This window comes from Osmerus eperlanus, chromosome 20 (genome assembly GCF_963692335.1).
Source record: "Osmerus eperlanus chromosome 20, fOsmEpe2.1, whole genome shotgun sequence".
Taxonomy (NCBI): Eukaryota; Metazoa; Chordata; class Actinopteri; order Osmeriformes; family Osmeridae; genus Osmerus; species Osmerus eperlanus.
Window position 1 is genome coordinate 10741682 of NC_085037.1, and position 26114 is coordinate 10767795.

General features: G+C 49.3%; 3 protein-coding genes across 10 annotated transcripts in view; all 3 read left to right on the forward strand.

Annotated features, from left to right (window-relative positions):
* Window positions 1-292: 292 nt before the first annotated feature.
* Window positions 293-4957, forward strand: nkain1 (sodium/potassium transporting ATPase interacting 1). Its single transcript, XM_062446130.1, has 8 exons — window positions 293-592; window positions 798-1163; window positions 2150-2287; window positions 2367-2447; window positions 2537-2734; window positions 2876-2936; window positions 3344-3425; window positions 3572-4957. Exons 2-8 carry the CDS (start codon window positions 1110-1112, stop codon window positions 3579-3581), a joined length of 624 nt encoding a protein of 207 aa, XP_062302114.1. The 5' UTR covers window positions 293-592; window positions 798-1109; the 3' UTR covers window positions 3582-4957.
* A 572-nt stretch (window positions 4958-5529) lies between these two features.
* On the forward strand, window positions 5530-16231 carry pum1 (pumilio RNA-binding family member 1). Of its 8 annotated transcripts, none has more exons than XM_062487091.1 (23): window positions 5530-5675; window positions 7522-7715; window positions 7809-7931; window positions 8265-8333; window positions 8578-8683; window positions 8791-8984; window positions 9154-9326; window positions 9458-9740; window positions 9896-9989; window positions 10096-10194; window positions 10382-10536; window positions 10628-10766; window positions 10855-10989; window positions 11126-11425; window positions 11567-11809; window positions 12150-12417; window positions 13872-14001; window positions 14133-14267; window positions 14369-14506; window positions 14939-15064; window positions 15250-15371; window positions 15461-15653; window positions 15865-16231. In XM_062487091.1, the coding sequence occupies exons 2-23, from the start codon at window positions 7554-7556 to the stop codon at window positions 15994-15996; spliced, it is 3519 nt and encodes a 1172-aa protein (XP_062343075.1). In that variant the 5' UTR covers window positions 5530-5675; window positions 7522-7553; the 3' UTR covers window positions 15997-16231. The 8 variants fall into 8 exon arrangements, with proteins under 8 accessions (XP_062343075.1, XP_062343074.1, XP_062343076.1 ...); XM_062487090.1 differs by having other exon boundaries at window positions 5533-5675; window positions 7543-7715; XM_062487092.1 differs by having other exon boundaries at window positions 5533-5675; window positions 7543-7715; window positions 11126-11419.
* A 1976-nt stretch (window positions 16232-18207) lies between these two features.
* Window positions 18208-26114, forward strand: part of sdc3 (syndecan 3) — a 16429-nt gene continuing 8522 nt past the window's right edge. Inside the window, exon 1 of the mRNA XM_062486640.1 lies at window positions 18208-18633. Within this exon, the coding sequence (XP_062342624.1) occupies window positions 18580-18633 (54 nt within the window). The 5' untranslated portion in view covers window positions 18208-18579. The remainder of the gene's footprint in view (window positions 18634-26114) is intronic.

The window sequence follows — 26114 nt, forward strand, 5'->3', positions numbered from 1 at the left end:
TATATGGTAGAATATTTTTTTTATGACTTGTCTGTAAGATTGATTGCACTGCTAAGCCCTGGTGGTAGAGTCGAGCTGCTTCATTTATAAGGTTATTCATAACAACCTGTTTATTTTCGTTTCATTGGCCTGGTTTCAGCAATTTCCTTCTATATTCAAGACTTCATGACAAGGCTAACTTAATGACAAGAAAGCCTGCTATTATGGGCGTTAGTTGCTATTTCTGTATGCTTAAATTTTTATTTTGTGTATTTTATTATGTTTCAATCTTTTCGCCTCTAGTTCTGTATTCTTTTGTGTCTACCTCAATCCTCGCGGTTATCCTCGGTCGCGCGCACGCACACGGCTGCAGAAAACATTTCCTCTCAAATGAGGGGGTCGCGGTGACTTGAACCCCCACCCCCTCTCCCCCAATCCTCTTGCGCCCGCCTCGGCGGTGATTGTTGACAAAGACGCAACAAGACCGAGTGGAGGACTTATGTATTATTGGCTGTAATAACCCGTACAAGATCTGTGCATATGCAGACGCTACTCCTTCGACTTCACAAGGGTTTGGGACAGGGAGCAAGGGATCGTGAGCGCCTTCAAAACCGTGAGTCACAATGAGACGCTTTGTGTCGGTGGTAGATTTCATTTAGCTTGTCTACTTCCATCGGATCATTCCCCTCCTCCCCACATCCCCCCGTGTGATCCGTTATCATATGATGCTCATTTCTGTCGCAACCCACAAGCAGATAATGACAGCTTTCTGTCTCTCTTTGTGCCTTTGTGTGTGCCTCCCCGCGCGCCGCCGGAAGGTGTGGCCGAGGCGATTCGGTAATCGGTAGCGGTGGAACCGCAGACCCCAGCGAATGAAGAGGACGTCCCCCCTCCCTGAAACCACGACCACCATTACCGTATTCACCGACAGAATGAGCTCGGGTCTTGGCATGCGTCCGTCTGACTGAAGAGCGCCCAAAGTATTCTGTGTTGAGAGGGAGACCAGGGAACAGGAGGGGTCTAGACGGGGATGGTGTAAGGCTAAACCGTTAGGCAGTCTGGATCTATCCGGAGACCCGTCGTTCCCCCGGAGCCTGCGCGGCCCCAAACCGCGTCCCGAGCCCTCCAAAATGGGGAAGTGTGATGGGAGATGCACGCTGGTGGTGATATGTTCGCTGCAGTTGGTGAGTGTGTGTTTGTGCTGTGATAGTCTTTCATCAACACCCAGTTTTACTTTTTTTTTTACACACACTCACACACACACACACACAAAAATCTAAACGAATTAAGTTCTGAAAACCCCATTTACATTTTATCCGGCTTTTTATATTAGGTTACTATTAAACTGTGGCAAAGAAAGTCTTACACTGAAAGCTTTTGAGCAGCACCAGCTGTTGGGAGTGTGTATGCCTTATTATCTGTTTAAAACAAGGGAGGGTATAGTGTGTGAGGGTAAGAGGAGGCAAGTGTGTGTGTCTGTGTGTGTATGGAATAGAGGTGATCTCCGTATTCAAGGATAGTGATACCACGTGAATAGGAACACTTCTGCTTTTGAGAAGGACGACAGGGGAAAAACAAGAGAGAACTCTTTTTCATTCCCTCCTTCCATCTGCTTCCCTGGCTCGTCCGTGTTCAACTTTGGAGGGTTTCCCCCCACTTGTACTTAACGCCACATGTATCATTTTACTAATATGTCAGTTATTATTAATACAATAGTTTTAGTAGTAGTTAGTAGTTTTAGTAATTGAATGTGTTTGTTTTTATAACTTGCCATAGTGTCAGCTAGTCTGCGTTACAGATAATGTGGCATATCACGCTTTGAGGATGGTGCACGTTGATGGCGCAAGGACATGGATGCTGTATTAAGTGATGCGCTGTGCCGGCTGTAATTGTTTAGTTGCAGGGTGAGGTCTACAGATTTGTTTGGGGGAGGGCTTTGGGGGGTTTGGGTGCCCCTTGGGTTTTTCCTGTACAGTTTCAGGGCTCGGGCTCCAGGCAGTTACCATGGAAACAACTGCAGCAGACGTGTGTGTGCCTGTCCCTTCTGTGTATGTTGGCGGGCCCCTATGTGTGTGTGTGTGTGTGTGTGTGTGTGTTCAAGCACTCTGTAGCCCAATTCCCTCCCTGTGTAATATTGTGTTCTGTCCCTGGTTCTTTGCCTGGCCTGTAGGTGGCAGCACTGCAAAGACAAGTGTTTGATTTCCTTGGGTACCAGTGGGCTCCCATCCTTGCCAACTTCCTCCACATCATGGCCGTCATACTGGGGGTGTTTGGCACCGTGCAGTTCCGTTCCAGATACCTCGTACTGGTGAGCAGGGGTTGCCATGGATTCCCGGGTTTGTCTCTCACATCGCACATGCCTAAACCTTCCCCTCTCGCTCTGTCAGTATGCAGTGTGGCTGGTGCTGTGGGTGGGATGGAACTCTTTCATCATCTGTTTCTACCTGGAAGTGGGACACCTGTCTCAGGTAAGCGCCGTCGACGCCTTGATTTGTATAGTGAACCGTCAGTGGCCATAGAGGTAGCTGGAAGACTGGTCCTGACTGTATGTGTGCAGGACAGAGACTTCTTGATGACATTCAACACGTCCCTCCATCGTTCCTGGTGGATGGAGCATGGCCCTGGTTGCCTTGTAACGCCGGTGTTGGACTCCCGCATCGCCCCTGACGACCACCATGTCATCACAGTGTCCGGGTGCCTCCTTGACTACCAGTACATTGAGGTGCTGAGTTCAGCCCTTCAGGTCCTATTGGCTGTGAGTATCTCTGACACTATCTTTAACTCTGTCTCTCTCTGTCTATCACTCTCTTTCACTCTGTCTGTCTCTGTCTCATACATACACACACTTCAAAACCAAAGACAACATCATTGACTTTGTCAATTTCCTCTTTTTAAGCTTTTTGGCTTTGTGTATGCCTGCTATGTGAGCAAAGTCTTCCAGGATGACGAGGATAGCTGTGAGTGGTTTTGTCAATTCTACTTGTTTTGTCTTTTAAATCTAAACAGTGTTATGTATGAGTGTTCTGTCTGATCATTGTTCTGTATGTGTATTGTCTGATAATTGTTCTGTATGTGTTCTGTCTGATCATTGTTCTGTATGTGTTCTGTATGTGTATTGTCTGATCATTGTTCTGTATGTGTTCTGTCTGATCATTGTTTTGTGTTCTGCCTGTCAGTGTTCTGTTTTGTGTGTGTGTGTTCTAAGGGTTCTATTTCTTCTTTAGGTAATAGTGGAGTATAGATGTGTATTCCCCATTAAGTGCACTGTAGATAAATAACACAATTTTATTAGTGTTTGAATTCCAACAACAGACCCACAACTTTTCTAATACAAGGCTATGCTTCTCTTCTCTGCCTTCTTCAGTCGATTTTATCGGTGGGTTTGACTCCTATGGTTATCAGCCCCCACAAAAAACCTCCCATCTTCAACTGCAGCCTCTGTACACGTAGGTAACTTGAATATTCATTCGTATGATCATGAAAACAAGAAACTCCAAATTGTCTGCCTATTCAACTTAGTTACCAAGCTGTAATCCTCAGGATTATGACTGATTTATTGTGCTGACCGACTGTTTCACTCTCCCCGTCCCAGTGCCGGGTAGGTGTATGTGGCGCCCCCATGAGGCCAGACGCTGAAGGTACCACAGCGGATGGAGTCAGTTGCCATGGAAACACTCACTGTCTGTGTCACAATTCAACGGAGCAATGGACTCACCTTCCAGAAAGAAAGCTGTGTGTGTGTGTATCAGAGAGAGTTTGTGAGATTGATGTCCCTATATAGAATGTATAGAGCTCAGGGGGGGAACTAGCTCCTCCAGGGGAGTGAGTGAGGGGGGGGTGGGCGAAGGGGGTGAGGGTGGTCAGTGACAATGAGACACTTGTAAGGACATTTAGGAGGACACCCTTCACTAAAACAGCCAGCTCTTCACACTTCACACTATCACTATCGTCTGTGTGGGTTGGGTGGTGGCAGAGTAGATTGAGGGGGGAGGGAGGGGGGGGGGGTGTTGAGCTCTACAGGACTAGTTGATGCTTGGTGGATTAAGCCCTGGACTCTTCTGTGAGGTGCCTCTGTGTTTTTGGGTCACATGGGCCACGGCTCTTCATGTTGTCGTTTTAGAATGTTATGATGTCATAATAGAGCAGTCGTACCAACGCCAAATTCCTAACCTGTCCCTTTCCCTAATCAAATCCTCACCAGTTTTTAAACCAACACCAGAAATTCAACTCAGTACAATACAGACGCTTCCTTGTACCCGTGCTGTAATCTATAGGCATATGGGTGGTCTAAGCAATAGAGAGGATGTCCTCTACCAGGAATTAGATTCCTCTTGTCCAGTTTCAATTCAGGGTGGGGGGAACTCCCCATCAAGGAATGCTAGCTAATAAAGACTATTAGGACACACATTAGTGGATGTGCTGGTCTTACGTCGCAGCAACATTCAGCTAGGTCTTGGAACAGTTGGCCCAGGCATGTACAGTAAGTGGTGGATTTGATTAGATCTACTTGGAATTTGGATGGGTTTGGAATCAGGCTTTAGTGTCAACATGGGGAAAGCAGTGGGGGTTCTTGTGCATGTAAATAACCAGCTGATGATTGTTTGTTGATTTGTGTTGAGCGAGACGGAAAGGGGAGGGCACACGTCTTGTGCTGTCACCTTGAATAAGCTCCAGAAATGTGCTCCTCTTTGCCTGCTTCTCTCCTCCTTGTAGCCTTTCTTTCCTTTCTCCGATGGAATGGCTGTTCTGTGCTGAATATGTTGGTGCGATGGATGAATGAGTCATTCCACCAACATATGGTGAGAAAGGTACCATTTGTTGCTAGGGGGGAGGAAGCGAGTATACAGAAGGTTGTTAGGAGGAGAGAAAAGGTGTTTCTGAGTTGTTTGATTGAAAGAGGAAGACAGGTGTGAGGTTAATCTCTCATTTGTTTGTAGTCAGAAAGTTTGGAGAAATAAAAACAAAAAAAAAAAAAAAAGTCCTCAGTTGTCATCTGTCAATGTCTGACCACTGTAATAAAATTACTACTGAGAGATGGCTGCGGGTCGATACCGCCTTCACTAAAATAGGCTTACATGTTGGTCACAACAAAATATAACTGTCATATGTTTACGAATAAGACTACTGTCTGAACACCGTTAACTCACAAAATATCCAAATGAGCAAAAACAAAGTCTAGTTTAATTGCTCTGGTAATAGTTGACTGTTCCATACTTTCACACCGGTCATTTACATTCCAGCGGCCTAACGGAGCATCCATCCACACACCAGGTGACTGTGGTGCAGCACGTTACCATGGCTGCTGGGCTTCACTCTTTACCCTACCCCGAACATTCTGCACCTACCGCACATCATTTATCATAGGAAAACCGTCAGGCCTGGCTATTAAATATAATAACGGCCTTCACTGGAATCGTGCCATATCTCTGGGTGTGCTTTGCCCATTGACAAATCTGTTATATCTATAACCGATCTTTATAATTGTGTATGTTTATTTCGACCCATATAGACACAACAAAGGGACCAAAGCGACCCTCCCCTCTCGGTTGGCGCAATGAACCGCACGATCTACTCATTTGTTCCCATCATGCAGCGCTCTCGCCTGCTCCCATCGAGCCGCCATGTTGTCGGAGTGAAAGCCTGGAAGTCGGAGAGAAACTGGGGCTGAAATCCGCGACCATCCACCCTCTCCGCCTGTAAGTATCACTAACCCACGGATACGGTTGTTCTTTGCACCTATTCACGTACACATCGCTTGGTATATTGTTGTGGTCGAGGTTAGAATGAAGTATCTATGGAGTATTTTAAGTATGTGCAGCCGCCTTCTCTCTCAGCTGCCTCTTCCTCCGTTGTGTCGGTCTTCCGTCCCAGACAACCTGGGCCTTTGTTAGAGTCCGCGTCATGGGGACCTGTAGAGCCGCAAGCACGGCAGATATGGTTCGAGTCTCCAATGCTCCACAATGGGTTGTCGTTGTCGGATCTTCCCTGCAGTGTAATGTCTGGGCAGTGTCTGCTCTGGGTCTGACTAGGCAGAGCTTGTTTTAGGGAGGCCGTTATTGTTAGCAGTAATGTTAGACATGGGTAATGAAACCGTATCAATTATATGGCAAGAATCAATATATCTGATTGTCAACACTACTTTGAATAAATGTCTTCGATATACAAATTTTATACAGCTTCATACGGATTTTCACGTGTTAATTGATTCGGTCCTCCTTTGTTTAGTGGGATGTTTTGATGTGCGCCGCCTGTCAATGTAACCTGCTAGGTGGCTAATGACAACTGTTCCTCCGTTTGTATTGTCACACCCTAAAAGCAAGTTTCTGGTAGATTGATCCCAGGAATTGAACAATGATTAACCTACATATGGACAAAAAAGCCTATTTCCGGGTGGTGAACATGTAACCGCCGGGGTGCGCTTTGCTGAGGGAACTGCCGCTGATGTTTTGGATTTCCGGGTGTTTCTCGTTAATGGTACCTAGCCATCTGTAATTCAAGGAAAGACAAGAATTGCCGTTGTTCTAGGATGTGGTGTGTAGCAAGTATACCACAATAGCTATTTCGTGGTGGTACGCCTGTCTGTGTCGCTTTTTCCTGTCTTGTTTTTTATTGATGCATCTCCATGGTGGTTAGCTATCTATCTAAGTTAGCTGAACAGCTAGCAACATCGACTGTTGCCCCTTTGAAGGGGGCGTGCGCGCTCCTGGTGTTTTCCAGCGTTTTGAGTTTTCCGCATGAATCGTAAACAGCGTGTGATTTTTACTACATTGATGTCTCTTATTTATGTACAAAATGTGCATGTTATCTTGTGCCAGGTCCATTCCACCAAAGGCCCACAAGAGTGCACAGCCCAGCCTTAATGTAACTTTTAGTCGCCCCCCCCCCCCACACACACACACAATATTTCTTTATGTACAACGAACTGTAATAATTAATGCTGCATTACCCCAGTTCTGGTCTATGCACTGTTGCTGAAGCTTGCTGTGTTGATGATCTGTGATATGTACAATGTCATGTTGCATATTAGGAATGAAAGTGCCAGTTGCTTTTAATTTAAGGGCAGAAGTTAGGTGGATACCAAGTATTTGACTCTGGAGATCCCCTCTCAATGGGGTCCTAAGGTTTCTAAGTGAAAATGAAATCTAGTCGAATCGCTTGGCTCAAGCTTTAAGGGAATATAGTACAGCACATTAACCGAAATATGTTCCAAGCAATTGAGTTGTGTGGGATGATTCACGATTCTCCAGTGCGCAGTTTTAAATTAAAGTGATAATTCACTCTCAATTTAGGTTTGTCAGATATTTTCATTCCCCATATGCAAATAGTCATCTCAGGACCATGTGAGTGCCGCATCTAAAATGGGAGAGTAATTACATCAAATTAGGTGGTGACATTATAGTATCCTGTTAAATGTTAAGCCACTATGCTTTTGCAACACACACTATGTACTTTGCCTTTGTCTTTGCCTTTGTCTTCCTTCATTAAGATCAAGACAGAGTATGATACTAGAGAATTGATCACTTTTTGTGTGTGTGTGTAAAGTGTGTGTTTATTCACTCCTAGGCTGTGGTGGAATGAGCAGTGTGTGTGTGTTGAAGAGGAAAGCAGTGCTCTGGCAGGATTCGTTCAGCCCCCACCTCAGAACTACATCGCCCAGCATGCCCGTGGTGCTGAGCAGCGGAGGACACGCCCCCCAGGTCGGGCAGACCCCCCAGGCCCCGCCCCCTAGCCAGCAGGTAACACACCAGCCTATGGAGACGCTCATTCTTTCAGGTGTTGACTGATGCGGAGTAAAGCACTGAAGCCTGCGTGTGTGTGGTGCGTCTCAGGGTGTGGCGGGTGCGGGGCGTTCCCAGGACGATGCCATGGTGGATTACTTCTTCCAGAGGCAGCACGGAGAGCAGCCAGGGAAGCACCGCTGGCCCACTGGTGACAACATCCACGATAGCCAGGTGGGTGACGTGATGGTGGGTGTCAGATGGCTGAGCGGTTAAGGAATCGGGCTACCAATCAGAAGGTTGCTGGTTCGATTCCCGGCTGTGCTTTATTACGTTGTGTCCCTGGGCAAGGCACTTCACCTTACTTGCCTCGGGGGAATGTCCTTGACTTACTGTAAGTCGCTCTGGATAAGAGCGTCTGCTAAATGTAATGTAATGATGGCATGCAGATACGACACACTTGGCATTTTGTCTCTGGGGCCTTGGATGGGTGTTTTTGTGCTACACTGTCTTCTAAATGCAATATGAGGTGTGTGTGTGTTGCTGACTGGTGAGCGTCCCTCGCAGGTGCGCTCCATGGACGAGCTGAACCATGACTTCCAGGCTCTCGCGTTAGAGGGGCGTGCCATGGGAGAGGTGAGTAACACCACGGGTTCGCTTTTTGTTTAGTTTTTTTGAAAGCTTGCAAGTTTTTTTTCCCCCTACAAGATGGAAACATAATCTGACACCTTGTGGTCTCCCTCCCTCTTTTTCTCTCTCTCTCTCCCCTTCCATCTCATGCTCTCTCTGTTGCTCTGTCTCTCTCTCTCATGTCCTCTCTCTCTCTCATGTTCTCTCTCTCTCTCTCTCCCCCCCCCCCCCCCCCCATGTCTCTCTATAGCAGCTCCTGACGGGTAAGAAGTTCTGGGAGACTGATGACTCTGGGAAGGATGGACCAAAAGGCATATTCCTGGACCAGTGGAGGGACAGCGCATGGGGAGCCTCAGGTGGGTTTGGGCTGTAGCAGATCAACCCAAGATATCATGTGACGAACAACGTTGGCTGAACAACTTGGAGACTGTATATTCATATAGACTTCCTTCTACTTGACCAGATCATTCGGTGTCTCAGCCAATCATGGTCTCTCGTCGGCCAGGGCAAGGCTTCCATGGCGGTGGGGAGGTAGGGGTTGGCTCTGTGATGTCGCCCAGGTCAGAGAGCGGAGGTTTGGGGGTCAGCATGGTTGAATATGTCCTCTCCTCCTCACCCGCTGAAAAACTGGACTCCTGCCTTCGCAAAGGACCTTATGTGAGTTCATCATTCCTCTCCCCCTAAAAGGGGGTTCTTTACTGAGATAAGGAGAGTTCTTAGGATTTAGACAAACAAATATTTAATCGATAGTTTTTACCCTTTACCTTCACATTTGTCAGTCACTCTTTGGCTGCCTCAGCCCTCACACTCAGTCCCTCTCACGCAGGGTCAGAGGGATGGAGAGGTGGAAGAGGAGAAGAGGGAGAAGCCGAAAGCTGTGTTCGAAGGAGACAAACTGAAGGAGCTCGGGGAGGGGGATGGTGACGTCATCAGTGATGTCATCAACCCCAACGGGCTGCCCGCGCAGAACGGTCTGGATGTGGATGTCAAAGACTTTGGGTAGGCGAACACACAACTCACACATGCACTCCTGCTGACAGGAAAAAAATTATCTCTAAATTTAGCTTCCTTCTCTCCCTCCTTCTCCTCCCTCCCTCCCTCCCTCCCTCCCTCCCTCCCTCCATCTGCAGTCGTAACCAAGGCAACATGCCAGCCCCTGGGCCGGAGGGGGATCTGCTGGGGGGCCCGGGGGCTTTAGGTGGGGATGGAATGGCTCAAATGGGGGGAGGCGGGGGTCAGAAACCCCCCGACGACTTCTCTGGTGTGGAGCAGGGGGGCGTGTCCATGGACCAAATGGAGTCGGTGATGGAGCCTCTGCAGTTTGACTACAACTCCCAGATGCCCATGGACTCCGCCCCCACTGTCGGCCTGTTTGACTACACCAACCAGCAGCAGGTGTGTCCTGGACAACTGGTGATTACTTTGGAGAATTCTACTAATACGATAAGTATCACAAAAACAAACAAGTGTGTGTGGGGGGGCCAGAGGCGTGTTCCTTTGCACATTTCTAACATATCTGTGTAATATATAAACGGGGTGTGTGTGTGTGTGTGTGCGTGTGTGCACAGCTGTTCCAGAGACCCAACGCCCTGGCAGTCCAGCAGCTGACAGCAGCCCAGCAGCAGCAGTATGCTCTGGCTGCCGCCCAGCAGTCTCACATTGGTGAGTGTGTGTGTGTGTGTGTGATAGTTAGAACTTGAGTTTGAAAGTATCACACAGTATTAACTGAATTAGCCTTGTCCTTCTGCACCCTTCCATGATTGGTCAGGTCTGGCCCCAGCGTTTGTCCCCAACCCTTACATCATCAGCGCCGCGCCGCCGGGGACTGACCCGTATGCTGCAGGCCTCGCTGCCGCGGCAACGCTAGGTGAGACACACACGCACACAAAACAATATGGAGCCACCGAGACAACTTCTGAAGCTCCCTGCCTCTTCTGACTGTGATGTGACTTCCTCATGGACACACACACACACCACACACATACACACACACACACACACACACACACACACACACACACACACACACACACACACACACACACACTGACTAGTATTCTCTGCAGGCCCGGCGGTGATGCCCCCCCAGTACTATGGCGTGACCCCCTGGGGTGTGTACCCTGCTAACCTGTTCCAACAGCAGGCTGCTGCAGCCAACAACTCGGCCAATCAGCAGGCAGCGGGGCAGGCCCAGCAGAACCAACAGCAGGTCAGTGTTCTGTGGTAGTCCCGCCCCCTTGCTGTTGGCTGGTTTTCAGTTTTGCTCCCATTTTGGTTGCTAATGGCGGTTTGTGTCCCAGGTGATGCGTGGGGGAGGCAACCAGAGACCTTTGACCCCAAGTCAGGGGCAGCAGGGGCAGCAGAACGATCAGCTGGTCGCCGCGGCAGCGGTCAATTCTGCCCTTGCCTTTGGACAGGGGCTGGCTGCTGGGGTTCCCGGTAAGTTTCAGGATCAAACATGCAGATGTGTGTGTACACACACACACACATTGTGCTTAAACCCTTTACCGTCTCCTGTTGTGTGCAGGCTACCCAGTTCTTGCGCCGGCGGCCTACTATGACCAGACGGGGGCGCTGGTGGTCAACACTGGGGCTCGTAGCGGCCCTGTCCGCCTGATGACCCCCGCCTCTGTCATCATATCGCCCTCTGCAGCACAGGCAGGTAATGTATACGCCCTGTCACGCCCCTGTGCACATGCTTACTAACACCTTTACTCACACGAGCCATCGTCTCGTTGGCCTGTGTTGTTTTAAACGTTTTCCCGTTTCCCCTTTCGCTGTCTTCCCTGTCCCTCTAGTTGCAGCTGCGGCGGCCTCAGCCAATGGGCCCAACGGCGGTCTTGGGGGCGGGGCCAACGGTCCCTTCCGTGGCATGACTTCCCAGCAGCCTCAGCAACAAGGGGGCGGGGCTCTCGGAGGAAGCTCCTTTTATGGTTCTTCCTCTCTCAGCTCCTCCTCCCAGAGCTCCTCCCTCTTCTCTCAGGGCTCCGCCCAGCCCGGCCCTGGCTCCGCCTCCTTAGGGTTTGGCCAGGCAGGCTCCTCCTCTCTGGGACCGTCACTGGGAGCTACGCTGGGGGGGTTTGGCACTGCAGGTGTGTGTAAGTTTGTGTGAAAGCGTCGCGTAGTTACTTACTGGCTTTTCGGTGGGTGAGTCTAATTGTAGTTGTAAGAGATGGACAGGGCAGTTCATTATCCATGTGCTTCCATGATTCTAAATGATGTTCTCTGTCTCCATCTAGTGGCCAACTCCAGCGGTGGCAGTGGCTCCAGACGTGACTCCCTGACTGGCAGCAGCGACCTGTACAAGCGCACGCCCTCCAGCCTCACTCCCATTGGCCACGGAGGCTTTTATAACGGAGCCCTGGGCTTCAGCTCCTCCCCTGGGCCGGTGGGAATGCCCCTGCCCAACCAGGGCCCCTCCCACTCCCTCACCCCCCCGCCCTCACTATCCAATCACAGCTCTTCATCCAACCTCAACCTTGGTGAGTGCGTGTTTATACCATCAATCTGCTCTCCTAGCTGCTTCTGGCAGTGTTTGGCATTCTCAGGACATTCTTTGGCTTGCTTGTCGTAGACATCTGGTTGTAACACTGGACACTGGTGCCTTTGTTCTTTGTTCTGCAATATATCAAACACCTGTATTTCAAACATCTTTAACTAATTCTGGAACCTGAATAATATTCCTATAATTCTATTTTCCACTCAGTATGATGAACAAGAGTTCTCTTAACAGCCTCCACCGTCCCTGCTGTTCTATCTCTATATCGTCGCTCGTTATCCAATTAACAGCGACCTCACCCTCCTCTGTCCCGCCCCTCCCAGGAGGCCTGACCAATGGCAGTGGCCGTTTCATCTCCGCAGCGCCGGGGGCGGAGGCTAAGTACCGCAGCGCCAGCTCCGGCTCCTCCCTCTTCTCTCCCAGCAGCCAGCTCTTCCCGTCGTCACGGCTACGCTATGGGATGTCGGACGTGATGCCGTCGGGTCGGAGTCGGCTGCTGGAGGACTTCCGAAACAACCGCTACCCCAACCTGCAGCTGAGGGAGATCGCTGGGCACATCATGGAGTTCAGTCAGGACCAGCACGGCAGCAGGTAGAGGTTCACACACGACACACCTCAGCACAAGGTATACAAACACATTTACATTTAATTACATTTAGTCATTTAGCAGACGCTCTTATCCAGAGCGTCTTACAGTAAGTACAGGGACATCCCCCCGAGGCAAGTAGGGTGAAGTGCCTTGCCCAAGGACACAACGTCATTTTGAACGGCCGGGGTTCAAACCGGCAACCTTCTAATTAATGGTCCGATTCCCTAACCGCTCAGCCATCTGACTCCCAACACAAACAAGTCAAATGTATTTATAAAGCACATTTAAAAACAACTTATGTTGACCAAGTGCAGTACAGTCAAACCATATAACCAACTAGACATATTTATAGGACATGACAAACATATACAAAAATTCCTACCCAATTGCAGACTCAAATGCAAAAAAAAAAGATAGTTCTTAAGGTGGGATTTAAAAACGTTGCTACTTGTAGAGGACCTGATATATAAAGGTAGGCTGTTCCACAACTGGAGCAGCCACAGAAAAGGCACAATATCCTTTAAACTTCAAACGTGACTGTGGAATGCACAGAAGCAGTTTGTTGGACGACCTACGTGTGTTTGAGGAAGAGTGCTGGTTAAGGAGGTCAAATCATTCAAATCAAATAAAAGAACCTTAAAATCAATCCTATATTTAACAGGTAGCCAGTGGAGAGAGGCCAGTACAAACAACATGCATACACACCACAAAACCATTCAATTTCTGTGATGATATTGTGATGAAACGCAAACTTGATGCCAAGTACTAATAGATTAGTATACAGATACACACACACACTCTGATGCTGTTAACACATGCACACTTCCAGTGTTCCGGACAGGCACCAGCTGGGCCTAACCCTTAGATCAACACAGTGGGCTGAAAGAGGCCAGGGCACGGTTTGGGACTGGGCCACGGTTTCTGGGTCTGGCAGTGTTGAAACATGCCTTGGAGAGCCAGGGATGTTCTATAAATAAACCATGATGTCCATCTGCACATTCCACATCTTATCCCCTCGCTCTCTTCAACTTGTCTCCCCCCCCCCGCCTCTGGGCTTCCTCTCCTTCTCACTCATCCCCCTCTTCAACGCTGTCTCCACCTCCTCGGTCCTCTTCTCACCTCACTTCTCTGCACATTTTCTCACTCGCTCCCCCTCTCAGTTTTAGCGGCATTCCTCCCTGCCAAGTTTATCCAGTGGAGAAGAGAGAGACTCCAGGACCAGTTCTGTTGGATGCATCCCTCACTAACCCCGCCACCACCACCCCTCTCCACCACCCCTCTCTCAACTGTTTAACCTCTCTACCCCCGCCACCACCACCACCACCTCCCCCACACACAGTCTTGCGCTCTCCCCCCCCCCCTCTCTCCCTCCCTCTCTCCACTCTTATGAATGTGTCCTGTTGCTCTGGTCTGGTAGTGTGTGTCTGTGTGCTCACCCCTCCCTCTCCTCCGCCAGGTTCATTCAGCTGAAACTGGAGCGTGCCAGTTCAGCAGAGCGCCAGCTGGTCTTCAGCGAAATCCTCCAGGCAGCCTACCAGCTCATGGTGGACGTGTTCGGAAACTACGTCATCCAGAAGTTCTTTGAGGTGTGTGTGTGTGTGTGTGTGTTAGAAAAGCCGGCAAGTGTCATCAAACCGTGTTTTGAGAAAAGGATGTCTGACCAGTGGGTGGATGTGCGTGGGTAATTAACATGTCCATGTTCTGCGTGTGTCTCCAGTTTGGCAGTCTGGACCAGAAGCTGGCCCTGGCTGAGAGGATCAGGGGTCACGTCCTGTCTCTGGCCCTGCAGATGTACGGCTGCAGGGTCATCCAGAAGGCCCTCGAGTTCATCCCCTCTGACCAGCAAGTCATAGTATGTACAGTGTGTCAGAGAGAGGGAGAGGGGGAGAGAGAGCTCTTCAGAGGAAGACCTGACAGGATGGTTCTTCATTCCTTTTCCCCTTCTCTCCTTAGAGCGAGATGGTGCGAGAGTTGGATGGTCACGTGCTGAAGTGTGTGAAGGATCAGAACGGGAATCACGTGGTTCAGAAGTGCATCGAGTGTGTTCAGCCTCATGCCCTGCATTTCATCATAGACGCCTTTAAGGGACAGGTCAGGACATGCACTTCCACCACACACACACACACACACACAAACTCTTCCATCACCGACACCTTGGAGGGACATTTGAGTTGCTATAGCAACCCAGACTGTAGCCCGTTGGCAGCCATCTTCTATCCTCTGGCTAAATGTCAGAATTAACATAATGCGTGTGTGTTTGTGAGCATGTGTGTGTGTGTGTGGGAGAGAATTTGACAGTTTGAAGCTCAGTGAGTCTTTAAATAGTGAATGGATTTAGTGTTTATGGGAGCTGAGATCATGCAATATCCACGACTAAACCGCCATCCTGTCACTCTGGCTCTATCAAACATTGTTTGCGTGGGAGGAAAGAGAGGATTGTATTTGCTGTGGGGCGGTGAGGTGTGACTCAGACAAGTGTGTGTAGGTAGGAAGATTAGATGAACCTGTGTGTTTCGTTCCCAGGTGTTTGCCCTCTCAACCCACCCCTACGGCTGCAGAGTCATCCAGCGCATTCTAGAACACTGCCTTCCGGAACAGACCCTGCCTATACTAGAAGAACTACACCAACACACAGAGCAGCTGGTGCAGGTAATACACACACACACACACACACTTCTCTGCAACCCCCATACACTTCAAAGATAGTCCTTTCCACAAAGTGTTCAGCAATATCTAATAAATTATTGAAAGTGACAAGAATGTACATACTGCCTTGTTGAGTGAGTCCTGAGTGTACAGTGTGTAACTCTCTCTCTGTGTGTGGTTGTGCGCAGGACCAGTATGGTAACTACGTGATCCAGCACGTATTGGAGCATGGAAGAGCCGAGGATAAGAGCAAGATAGTGGCTGAGATCAGAGGAAACGTGTTGGGACTCAGCCAACACAAGTTTGCAAGGTAAAACACACACACCACACACGCACACACACACTGTTCCCGCCCTCTCCTCACGCTCACGCCCGCTCTCTCACCCCCCCGTGTGGCAGCAACGTGGTGGAGAAGTGTGTGACCCACGCGTCGCGGGCGGAGCGGGCCGTGCTGATAGACGAGGTGTGCAGCCTGACGGAGGGGCCTCACAGTGCCTTATACACCATGATGAAGGACCAGTATGCCAACTACGTGGTGCAGAAGATGATCGACGTGGCTGAGCCCAGCCAGCGCAAGATCGTCATGCACAAGGTTGTGTGTGTGTGTGTGTGGCTGCTACAGTCAAGGTACCCTGTATGTAGCCTGTCTTGAGTTCTGAGGTAGATGGGATGAGTCACACAAGGTTGCTAGGAATTTGTAGCTGGGATTTCCGTATGGTCCCAAAGCGGCGTTCATGCTGTTGCTCTCGAGCCACCGTGATGAATAACTGTTGTTTTCTCCGTCCTGCTCTCCTCCTCGTCAGATCCGGCCTCACATCTCCACTCTGAGGAAGTACACGTACGGGAAACACATCCTGGCCAAGCTGGAGAAGTACTACATGAAGAACGGTGTGGACCTGGGCCCCCTCTGCGGCCCCCCCAACGGCATCATGTAACACTCCAGCCGTCCACCCCAAGCCCTACACCTCCACACAGCATCATGTCAAACAACCCTGTGTCCTACAAACCCCTCCCTCCATTCTGAATCATTACGTACCGGCCCCCTGCCTAGTCACTAGTTACCTAGCCTATAGCAGGCATCATGTAACCCCCCCCCCCCCCACCTCCCCAACACTTCTTCTCGCCTCGTTGGAAGCCTTGTTTTTTTTTTTTTTCGGACCCCTTCTCTGAGGGAGGGAGGGAGGGAGGGAGGGAGGGAGGGAGGGAGGGAGGGAGGGGGGGAGGGAGGGAGGGAGGGAGGGAGGGGGAGGTGAGACTACTCCCACCCACCCCTCCTTTCTGTTTGTTTATTTTTTTGAATAGACTAAAAATAATAATTTCACTTTTTTTTTGCTACTGCTTCACAAAGTCCTGATCCTTCACCAAGTAGCAACCACTATGAGATGGATCGAGTATTTAATTTGTCTGACGTCACAATCATAGACACGCCGTTGGCTAACCAGCAGAAAGATCATTTAGCATGGGAGATTCGTTTCTGGTCTTGCTTCTATAAATATAACGTGTATACTTGGTGTAGACCTTTGCATATATATATATATAAATATATATATAAAACTTTGTAGTTTTTCTGGTTTTTGATGTTGAATCTGTATCTATAATGTATCCTAGTAGTGACCACATACTTCTGACTGTATAATTGTACATTTGTAAACCCTTGTAATGTAAAAGTGCTTTACCACCCTTTTTGGTATGAGAAGAAAATGAAAAACTTCACAAAAAAAAATCTCTTAGAAACATTTCAGTGTATATTCTCACCTCCTTGGTTGTGACATATGAGTTGTTGTATATTGTAAATTGTAATATCAAATTTTTGTTTTGAAAAGCCCTTTCTATACAGCATAGTAGCCTACTTGTACAAAGATCCGCCATGCTTGGTTTTATCCTTGTCACTGCTTAAATTAAGAGAACTCACCCCTCCTCCCTTTCCTTGACAGATCCTCAACACAGCACATTTTTGTTATATTCGTGGTGTCTGCTTTATGTTCAAGTTTCCTTTTTGTTTGTTTTTTAGATCTTTTTTTTAGGAATGCTTTTGCCCCCTTCCTGGGGTGGGGGTATGGAGGTGGCAGAAGGGGGAGAGATTAGGACTTAGCCCCACTATCCCACCCCCCACCTCCGCTCTGCCCCCCTCGTGCTTCAGGGTGCAGACGGGGGTGTTATCCATGGATTGTACAGAGGAGACTCTTGTGTTTTTGGCATTTCTCTAGTGCTGTAAGTGCTGTATCATACTGTCCATGTCCTTTGGGTGAGAGAGGCAGCCCGCCACTTGATGCGGTGTACATTTGGAGCAGCCTTGTGTATATTTACTACGAGCACACCTGTAACCATATGTGTATAGTTAACAGAACCTGTGTATGCTTATTGCCTGGGCAACTATTTTTTGTAACTCCTGTTGTAGATTGTCTCTAAACAATTGTGTGATCTTTATTTTGAAACAAAACTGAACAAAAAAAACTTTCAAAATTTCAACGTTGTCTGGTGTGTTTTTGTAACCTGATTTGTGGGTTTGTGTTTTCCCACTGTTGAGAGGCAGTAAAAGGCAGTCGGATATAGGCTACTTGTACTAAGATATACCATTTAGCAATTTCGTTATTGAGTATATTTCTGATTCTTGTACTAAGTACAAGTTGTAGACTACCGCAAACCAGGGATGGCGGAGCTAAATCAATCAAACGTTAGCTTTCCCTCCCGTTTACCGGCAGTGAGTTTGAGCCAGGTGTGAGGTACAAAATGGCGGGAGTATTTAGATGTGTAGGGACCCCCACTTACCGAATCAGTTCGTCAGGGAATTGTGCCAGTTCACACTTTGTAAACCATCATGTTTTACATTCCCTGTTGGAGGCCTGCGTGACAGACTGAATGATTTGTGTTAGTTGTTCACCTGAGCGCTGTAATACCACTGACATTACTGGCACAGCCTGAACGCCGCGCATGCCCTCTGCGTGTGGAACGTGCCCTACCTAGCCCCCCGGGACCTCTGTTAAAGGCGCGCGCGTCTGACCGAGAGAAGGTTTTCTAAGAGCTGACGGGTGCTACTACGGGACCTGCTGGTGCCTAATCGGGCTGCAGGGGGCATCCTCGGCTTACCCGGTGAAGGAGATCCCCCGCATCTCCATTTACACACACACGCACACACACCCCTCCTTCTGCCAGACGCCCAGGCCGAGCGGCGTCGCCATACGGAACATACTGCTCTCAACTGAGAGGGGGAGGAGAGAGCGAGGGGAGAGAGAGAACGAAAGAGCTGTCTTGCGTCTCCCGATAGTAGATTACAATTCAAGCAACAAGAAAGTAAAACCGGAGAAAAGAGCCGAGTAGGTTCGCTAAGGAATCTCCCATCATCGGCAGTTGGTCACCGGAATAATAACGCGAGGTCTGATTGAGAACGGATTAAAAACGCCAGACGGATGATAGCGCGGACGGGTGGCGCGCTCTGAAGTTGGTGAATACCGAATACCAAAAGAAGCGCTTTTGTTTCTCCCGTGAAGCCATCGGGAGGCTGTGCTCGCGCCCCGAGCATGAAGCTACCGTGTCTGATGGCGCTCGCGGCGCTGCTTGCTCACACAGCCTCGGTAAGCACGAGTGTCCCTGCTTCCTTTGTGTTCCATTGTTGTGAGCAAGACCCTTAACCACTGTTTTACGAAAGAATAAAACCTGGATCTAGGCTACCAGTGTCAGGACCAAGGCTTTCAAATGCTTAATATGTGCGTGTTACTGTGTGCGTGTATGTGTGTGTGTTGCATCGTCTATAATGAGGAAACGGTAGCGGTGTGCCTACTGCTCGGTGATCGGTTGTAAATCTTGGAATCGACCCACATTTCGGCCCTTGCTGCCCGTGACTCCCGTGTCTGGCTCGCGGCCCCCGTGCCCCCCCGCCTTTCTCCTGTCTTTGTGTCTCAGAGTAGGGCTTTTATTGTGGCATCATGTCCCCTCGGCCTCGATTTCGGATGTGTGTGTGCAGGCAGAGAATGAGAGTTTGTGCACCAGTAATTAGCGGGTATTCTTTAATTGAGGACGATAGCAGGGCTATAGTCCCGTGTCCTGCTATGTGGTGTGTGCCTCACAATCTCCCATCCTGCCTGTAATTCAGCTCAAGTCACTGCGGCGGCTTTAACGACTTCGTTACCGGTTATGGGTGCGAAGACACGGTGGGGGGTTCCTTGCCCGATCGCTTGATTTTTAGTGTTAAACGCTAGTTCAATCATCATTAGATAACTGTGCCGTGACTGCCGACTGGGATTGGCAATAGGCTACATCCTAGGGCACATCCGTTACCGGAGGGTGTGTGTTTGTGGCAGAGGGGTGGGGTAGGGATGGGAAACGCGATGCGGTAGGCGAGGGATGGGGATGATGTCATCGGGAATTGCAAGGAGGGGAACTGATTAAGTATTCGCGAGCCCCCCGGAACCAACCCGTGCGTCACGCTCGGCCAGCACCCACACTTTCCGTTACCGATTTACACTGTGAGATTGTTGGACGCTTCTCTAGCTGGCCACGAGGATACCGTTGGCAGAATTGACTAAAGACACACCCACTTTATCTCTCACGCACACACACAGATTAGGCGACTGGGTCAGTCCTTGGTGGCCAGCCAGATATCTCCCACTGAGTTATTATAACCTTAACACCCCAGATGGAGGCAGGTCTCTCTCTCTCTCTCTCTCTCTCTCTCTCTCTCTCTCTCTCTCTCTCTCTCTCTCTCTCTCTCTCTCTCTCTCTGTGTGTCTCTCTCATTCTCTGTGTCTCTCTGTCTCTCTCACACTCACTCACTCTGTCTCTCACACACACACACAAGCACACACACAGTTTGTCATGCTCAGATAAATGCAAGTGTGTTCCATGCTGGCACAGGTAACCATCACAAGGACACACATGCGCGCATGAATAGTCCCGGAATTGCTCACCAACCCCAGACAGCCCTGCGTTTGGGAGTGTGACACACACACGCACACATCACAGATTTTCTCACGCAGATGGCACAGTCCTTCCTTCCTCCAGCACCGAATACGTATGTGTGTCCTAAATTTAATGATCAATCCCCAGTAGAGTGACTCTGTTTGGTATTTCCTGTGATGGGAGGCTCTGATGTCATATCCAGAGGCATTCGTTTAGATTAAGGCAGATTTTCCCACAGACATCTGCTGTGCCCCACACACGCTGCCTGTGTCTGTGTGTTGGGATGAGTTGCCAGACTTTTTTTTTCTTTTTCTCAAAAGTACGTATTCTCATCCCTTCGATATGTACACGGACACGTGACTTTTGTAATGTGTGTGTGTGTGTCGAAGAAGCGTCTGTGTTTTCGAGGATCGTGTTTTGCTCGTGGAATGAATCCGTTTTTTGTGCCTCCGATCGTTGACAAAGCCCCCCATAGAGGCCGAGGGAGGGAGCGAGAGTTAGAAAATAGAGTGAGCATGGGGATAGAGGAGGAGTGTGGAATGTGAGAGGCAATTTGACACAGGAAGTGGGTCTTTCTCACTCCCTTACAGGACAAAGAGTCCCTCAGAGACCACCCCCCCCCCCACACACACACAGACACAGACATGCACACACACACACACACACACACAGACATGCACACACACACACACACACACAGACATGCACACACACACACACACACACAGACATGCACACACACACACACACACAGACATGCACACACACACACACACACACACACACACAGACATGCACACACACACACACACACACACACACACAGACAGACATGCACACACACACACAGACATGCACACACACACACAGACATGCACACACACACACATTTTAGACACATAGGTGGATACACACGCCACAAGGTGTTGATATTTCAAGGGTTAGGGCAGGGGTGGCCTCTCCGCCTTTCCAGTCGTTCAGGAAATGAAATAAATCTGAGTTCATATCCGGAGGCGAGCTCACAGACCCGTGCAAACTCTGTGAGTCCAGCTCAGCTCGAAATGGAGACTGGCAGCACAACAATTGGCCGTACCTAACCCTCTCAGACTGAAAACAACATCTCTCTAGCCTCTCCCTCAACTCCTGGCCCCGCTCAGTCACCTGGCTGCTTACGGATTTGTCGATTGGGTGGGTGGGAGCCAGCAGTGATAATGGGGGGGATGGTTAAACCCAGCCCTCCGTTTATAGAAACAGAGCCCTCAGGCCAAGGTGTCTGTAGGTCACATCCATCACCCAGGAGCGATCTGTGGAAACACGGGCTGTGTGGTTAGGGCCAAGGATTGTTTTTGTGCTACTCTCCTCGAACAGTCCCTGAATGGCCTGAGAAACTCCTTGTCCCGTGTCCACTGGCCGAAACCTGGAAATACCTATTCTAGGAATTCACAGCATGATACGACACGAGCTGCCTGGGGATCGTGTGCAACAAGTGGCCCACTGACAACATTCCTGGGTGTTTGTTGGGTGTCCAAATTCTATACAGTATTCTTTTATCCATATCGTTATAATACATATATTTGTATGTGCATAGACAGGTTTATGGGGAGCTGTTGACTCGATCACCCCCCTCCCCTCAAACACACACATACACACGCAGACACACACACGCACAGGGACCAGTGGTGTTCAGTGTCAGTACTAGGGTAGCGCTAACAGGAGTGTGGTTGATTCAGTGAGTCAGAGGGAGACTCAGAACGCTTCAGGTGTTTAAGGTAGGCCACAGCAGCGTAGTAACCACTGCTTCGCAGACACAGCTCTGAACCACAGTCATCTGTAGTCTGCAGCACATGCACACACCCACCCCCACACACACGCACACACACACACACACACACGCGCACACACATGCATACACACACAGTAATTGGGAAGAACTGCAGGCATATTCACATGCATATTCTCGGGAGAGTGTAGAGATAAAGAAGGAAGATGAATATAGAGAGGGGGAGGAGGAGGGGGAGGTCTGCATGGGAGGAATGCTGCACAGGAAGAGATGCTGAAGGATGGAGGTAGATAACAGAGATGGGTGTGGGAAGGAGAGCAAAAGGACAGACTGCTTGAGAATTGGTGATTTGAGAAAACCCAAAATTGAAAGAGGGATTTGATGAAAGGGATGGGAAGGGAGATGGAAAGGAAGAGAACGACCTATTCTGATAGACATGGTAGACATGTAAGGGTGATAGAGGCAAGGAATGGGAAAGTAGAATGACAGAGTTTGAGGGGTTGGATAGAAAGACTAGGCAACAGTGATGAAGGGATACAGATGGAGGGGGAGGGGGTAAGGCCAGTGGGATGGAGAAAGGGATAGAGAGAGGGGGAGGGATAGAGAGGGAGGGAGAATGAGAGAGAGAGGGCATTGGAGGGAAGGATAGAGAGAGGGGGAGAGAGGGAGGGATATATATATATATATAGAGAGCGGGAGGCATAGAGAGGGGGAGGGGAGGGAGGGATAGAGAGAGAGGAGGGAGGGAGGGATAGATAGAGAGAGAGAGAGAGAGTGGGATGGAAGGAGAGGGACAGAGAGAGAAGGGGAGGGAAGGATAGAGAGAGAGAGAGTGGAATGGAAGGAGAGGGAGAGAGAGAAGGGGAGGGAGGGAGAGAGACAGAGGAGGGGAGAGAGAGAGAAGAGGAGGGGAGGGAGAGAGAGAGAGAGGAGGGGAGAGAGAGAAGAGGAGGGCAGGGGGAGGGAGAGAGAGAGAGAGAGAGAGAGAGAGAGGAGGGAGGGGAGAGAGAGGAGGGGAGAGAGAGGAGGGGAGGGGGAGGGAGAGAGAGAGAGAGGAGGGGAGAGAGAGGAGGGGAGGGGGAGGGAGAGAGAGAGAGAGGGGAGGGGAGGGGGAGGGAGGCCAGAGCTGCTCAGTCCCAGGGGACACGGCTCTACCTGTTCTCCATGGCCGTCGCTATGACAACCACCATTGGCTGCTGCTGTCACGGCTTTATCTCTCTCGCTCTCTGTCACCTCTGTCGCTCTCTTCCTTCTTTTCCATATCTCCCTCTGTGTTCCCCCTGACTCTCTCTGCCTTCATTTACTCGTCTTTCCAACTTGTCTTTCTCACCTTACCTCTTCCCTGTGTCCGTCTTCCATGCTCTTTCTCATCACAATCTCAGTTTGAAAATACCCTCATTAATCTCTCCTTTTTCCTCTCTCGCTCATGTTCCCCTCTCTTTTTTATCCCACTAAATCTGCTCGACCGTTTTATCTATACGTAGAGAGAGTGGTGTGTATGCATGAAGTGTGTGTATTTGTGTGTGTTTTCTAGTAGAGGACCCTAAATTACAGAGCAAGATCAGCACTGTCTCCAAAACCACAAGGCATTCTGGGATTTCTGTGTTGGCGCTCCGCTATAAATATAAACCCAGAAACAGGGCGATTCCTTCCCACTAGCAAACCTGTGTGTGTGTATGTGTCAGAGAGAGAACGAGTGAGAAAACAAGTGAGAGAAAGAGTGAGAGAGAGAGAGAAGGAGTAATCGGTAGGGGCTATCCAAAGTAGCTGTCCTCGCTGGCACTCAAACTCAGCTAAATTGTCTTCTGTACCACTGTATCGCACATCTTTATCTGGTCATCTCTCTCTCCCTCTATCTCTCAGTTTGACGTGTTTCCTTAACCACAGGCTAATTAGGTTAACGAGGGGCTGGATGGGTGTGGCCACGCTTGGTCATTCTGTCCACTCTGCTTGATTTTAGAATTTCGTAATCTGGTCAGTTGGGAGATAACAGCCGACAAAAGGATGTTGGAAACTGGATTCTTGTTTGTGGTTCTTGGATGCAACTAGCCTTCTAAGTGACCTCCGGAACCAAAGATGAGAGTGTATCTGTGTTTACGTGTGTGCGTGCGTGTGTGATTGGGAATATTTTTTATCAGGTCATGAGGTTATAAAACGAACTCAGGAAGTTTGTATTTCAAGACCCGCCCTTCATTTGAGAAGGAGGAGGGGGTTCCTGTGTAGAACAGTCGGTGTGTGTGTGTGTGTCTCTGTGACTGAACGTGTGCTGTATGTTTAAATGTGTATGTGTGTGTAAGATTGTGAGTGAGTGCGTGTGTGTCTGAATAATTTAGCCAGTGTCCCGACAGAGGAGTGAACCAGGTCAGAAGCTCATCCTACATCGTTTCCTTCCCTCTAGCTCTCTCCGTCCTGACGAGCCTTGCCTCTCCATGCCCCTCCCGCCTTTTTGCCTCCCTCCATCCCCTTTTAATTGGAGGAACAGGAATCATCCCAACGTGAAAAAACAATCATGAATGTTTATATGCTGTACTTGTCTGTAAAGATTGGGTTCTACAATTCTGAGCAAGGCATGAGTGTGAAAATATACAGGTATGCTAATTACGTGCAACCGTGGAAGTAGAAACCACATAGAGCGAGAGCAGACTGTGTGTCTATGTTGCGTGTGTGTGTATGCGTGTGTGTGTTATGCGTGTGTGTGTATGCGTCAAAGACGTTATCAGACTAAGCAACCTGCAGAAACTAATGAGGTCTGTGTGTGGGTGTGTGTGTCTGTGGGAGGGATCTTTGGATAAGCCATAGATGTAGATTGGGATGCACTGCAGTTTTTGTTAACTTTCAGGACATGCACACACACAATGCTTGCACCAATACTATGAGTCTGCAGCAGGTGATTTATTCTTAATCTTTCATCCCAACAGTTCTGGATTACCCCTAATCTCAACCAGCAGGGCGTCGATCTCGAACGACAGAGACAGGATGCGTCTTGTGTGTGTGCGTGTTTGTGTGTGTCAGAGCGATGCTTATCGTTTACTACGGTGTCACATTGGATGAGCTTGTCATGTGATACAATGTGTTGTGACTTGGCAAGACGTTCGTGTTCAAACATACAACATGAGAACACGACGCCGGGGGGAGGGGCTGGTGGAGGGGTCAGAGGGAGAAAGATAGAGATCTGACGCTGACAGTGGGGCCGACAGGACGAGGGAGAGGCGGGTGGTTTAGCAGGACCGGCAGATAAAAAGACCAGATATTAACAGTAAAATCAGAATCACGTTTGCAGGGGAAAAAAAAGAGAGGTGTTTAATCACAGTCAGACGATGTGGCCCTGATAGAATAGAGGCGAAGGCTTGGAGGTACCGGCTGGAGGCTGGAGAGACAGAGAGGCCAGTGGTATGCAACGGAAAAGGCGTGCAGGCGTGGACTGCAAGGACGAGTAGGAAAGCGGTAGAGAAGGAGGGGAGGTGGAAGCGGATAACGGGGCCGTAGCCAGGGAATGAGCGAGGGATGAGGGAGGGAGGGATGGATGGCAGGAGTGTGGAGGGAGGGGGCAGCACTGGGAGCATCAGAAAGGCTGGTGGTTAAGGAGGGCTCCTTAAGAGCTTAGTGGAGCTGAGAGGGATTGAATGGACAGAACAACCTGGACAGGATTACAGAGAGAAAGAAAAAGAGATAGAGAGAGAGAGACTGAATGATTGAAGTGGAGAGAGAGAGGGTTCATTGTTCATTCATTAATGTGCAGCACACTACATTTTGTTCTTTTACATTTTTGAATCGCCCAAAGCCATACTTAAATTTGCTCAGATAGCGATGGCTAGGACTACACTGGGAAGGGTGCATTCCATAGGGGTTGTCACACATAGTGTGTGGGCATGTGTTGGTGTGTGAGGTGGATATGTGAGGTATGGTCAAATGTATCATGTCAGAGTGCAGCAACACACAAGCACGCTCCCCGCTCACGCTCCCCGCTCACGCACGCACAGGAACCTCTTTCTGTTAGAGATCGAATTACAGACTACTGATTCGATTTTTCTTCCCTCCATCAGAGAAAAAAAAACACCACTCTGTTTCTCTCTCCACTTGCTTCGCTTCTCTCTCTCTCTCTCTCTCTCTCTCTCTCTCTCTCTCTCTCTCTCTCCATCCTTCTTGTTCTTTGACTTGGTCTTATTCTGTTCTGGGTTATCTTGACAGCTATCTGTCCTGTGTATGATTCAAACGTTAGGAATCCTCTCATGTCAACCTTGTGATAGCTTTTAATGCATGTTTGTGTGTGCCTGTCTGTTTGTGAGTCTTTGTATGGAACTTGTCGATCTTATGTTAAGAAAAGATCATTGATTTCTCTGGAGTCCTGCACCCTGCCTCTCCCCCCCCCTCTCTCTC

Excerpts from the sequence above, each read along its gene's own strand:
- nkain1 (XM_062446130.1), top strand. The coding sequence starts at position 1,110 with ATGGGGAAGTGTGATGGGAGATGCACGCTGGTGGTGATATGTTCGCTG. Across the intron at positions 2,288-2,366 it reads GTTCCAGATACCTCGTACTG|TATGCAGTGTGGCTGGTGCT; the intron begins GTGAGCAGGGGT and ends TCGCTCTGTCAG. Across the intron at positions 2,937-3,343 it reads CCAGGATGACGAGGATAGCT|TCGATTTTATCGGTGGGTTT; the intron begins GTGAGTGGTTTT and ends TGCCTTCTTCAG.
- pum1 (XM_062487091.1), top strand. The coding sequence starts at position 7,554 with ATGAGCAGTGTGTGTGTGTTGAAGAGGAAAGCAGTGCTCTGGCAGGAT. Across the intron at positions 9,327-9,457 it reads GTGGATGTCAAAGACTTTGG|TCGTAACCAAGGCAACATGC; the intron begins GTAGGCGAACAC and ends CTCCATCTGCAG. Across the intron at positions 14,002-14,132 it reads TCATCCAGAAGTTCTTTGAG|TTTGGCAGTCTGGACCAGAA; the intron begins GTGTGTGTGTGT and ends GTGTGTCTCCAG.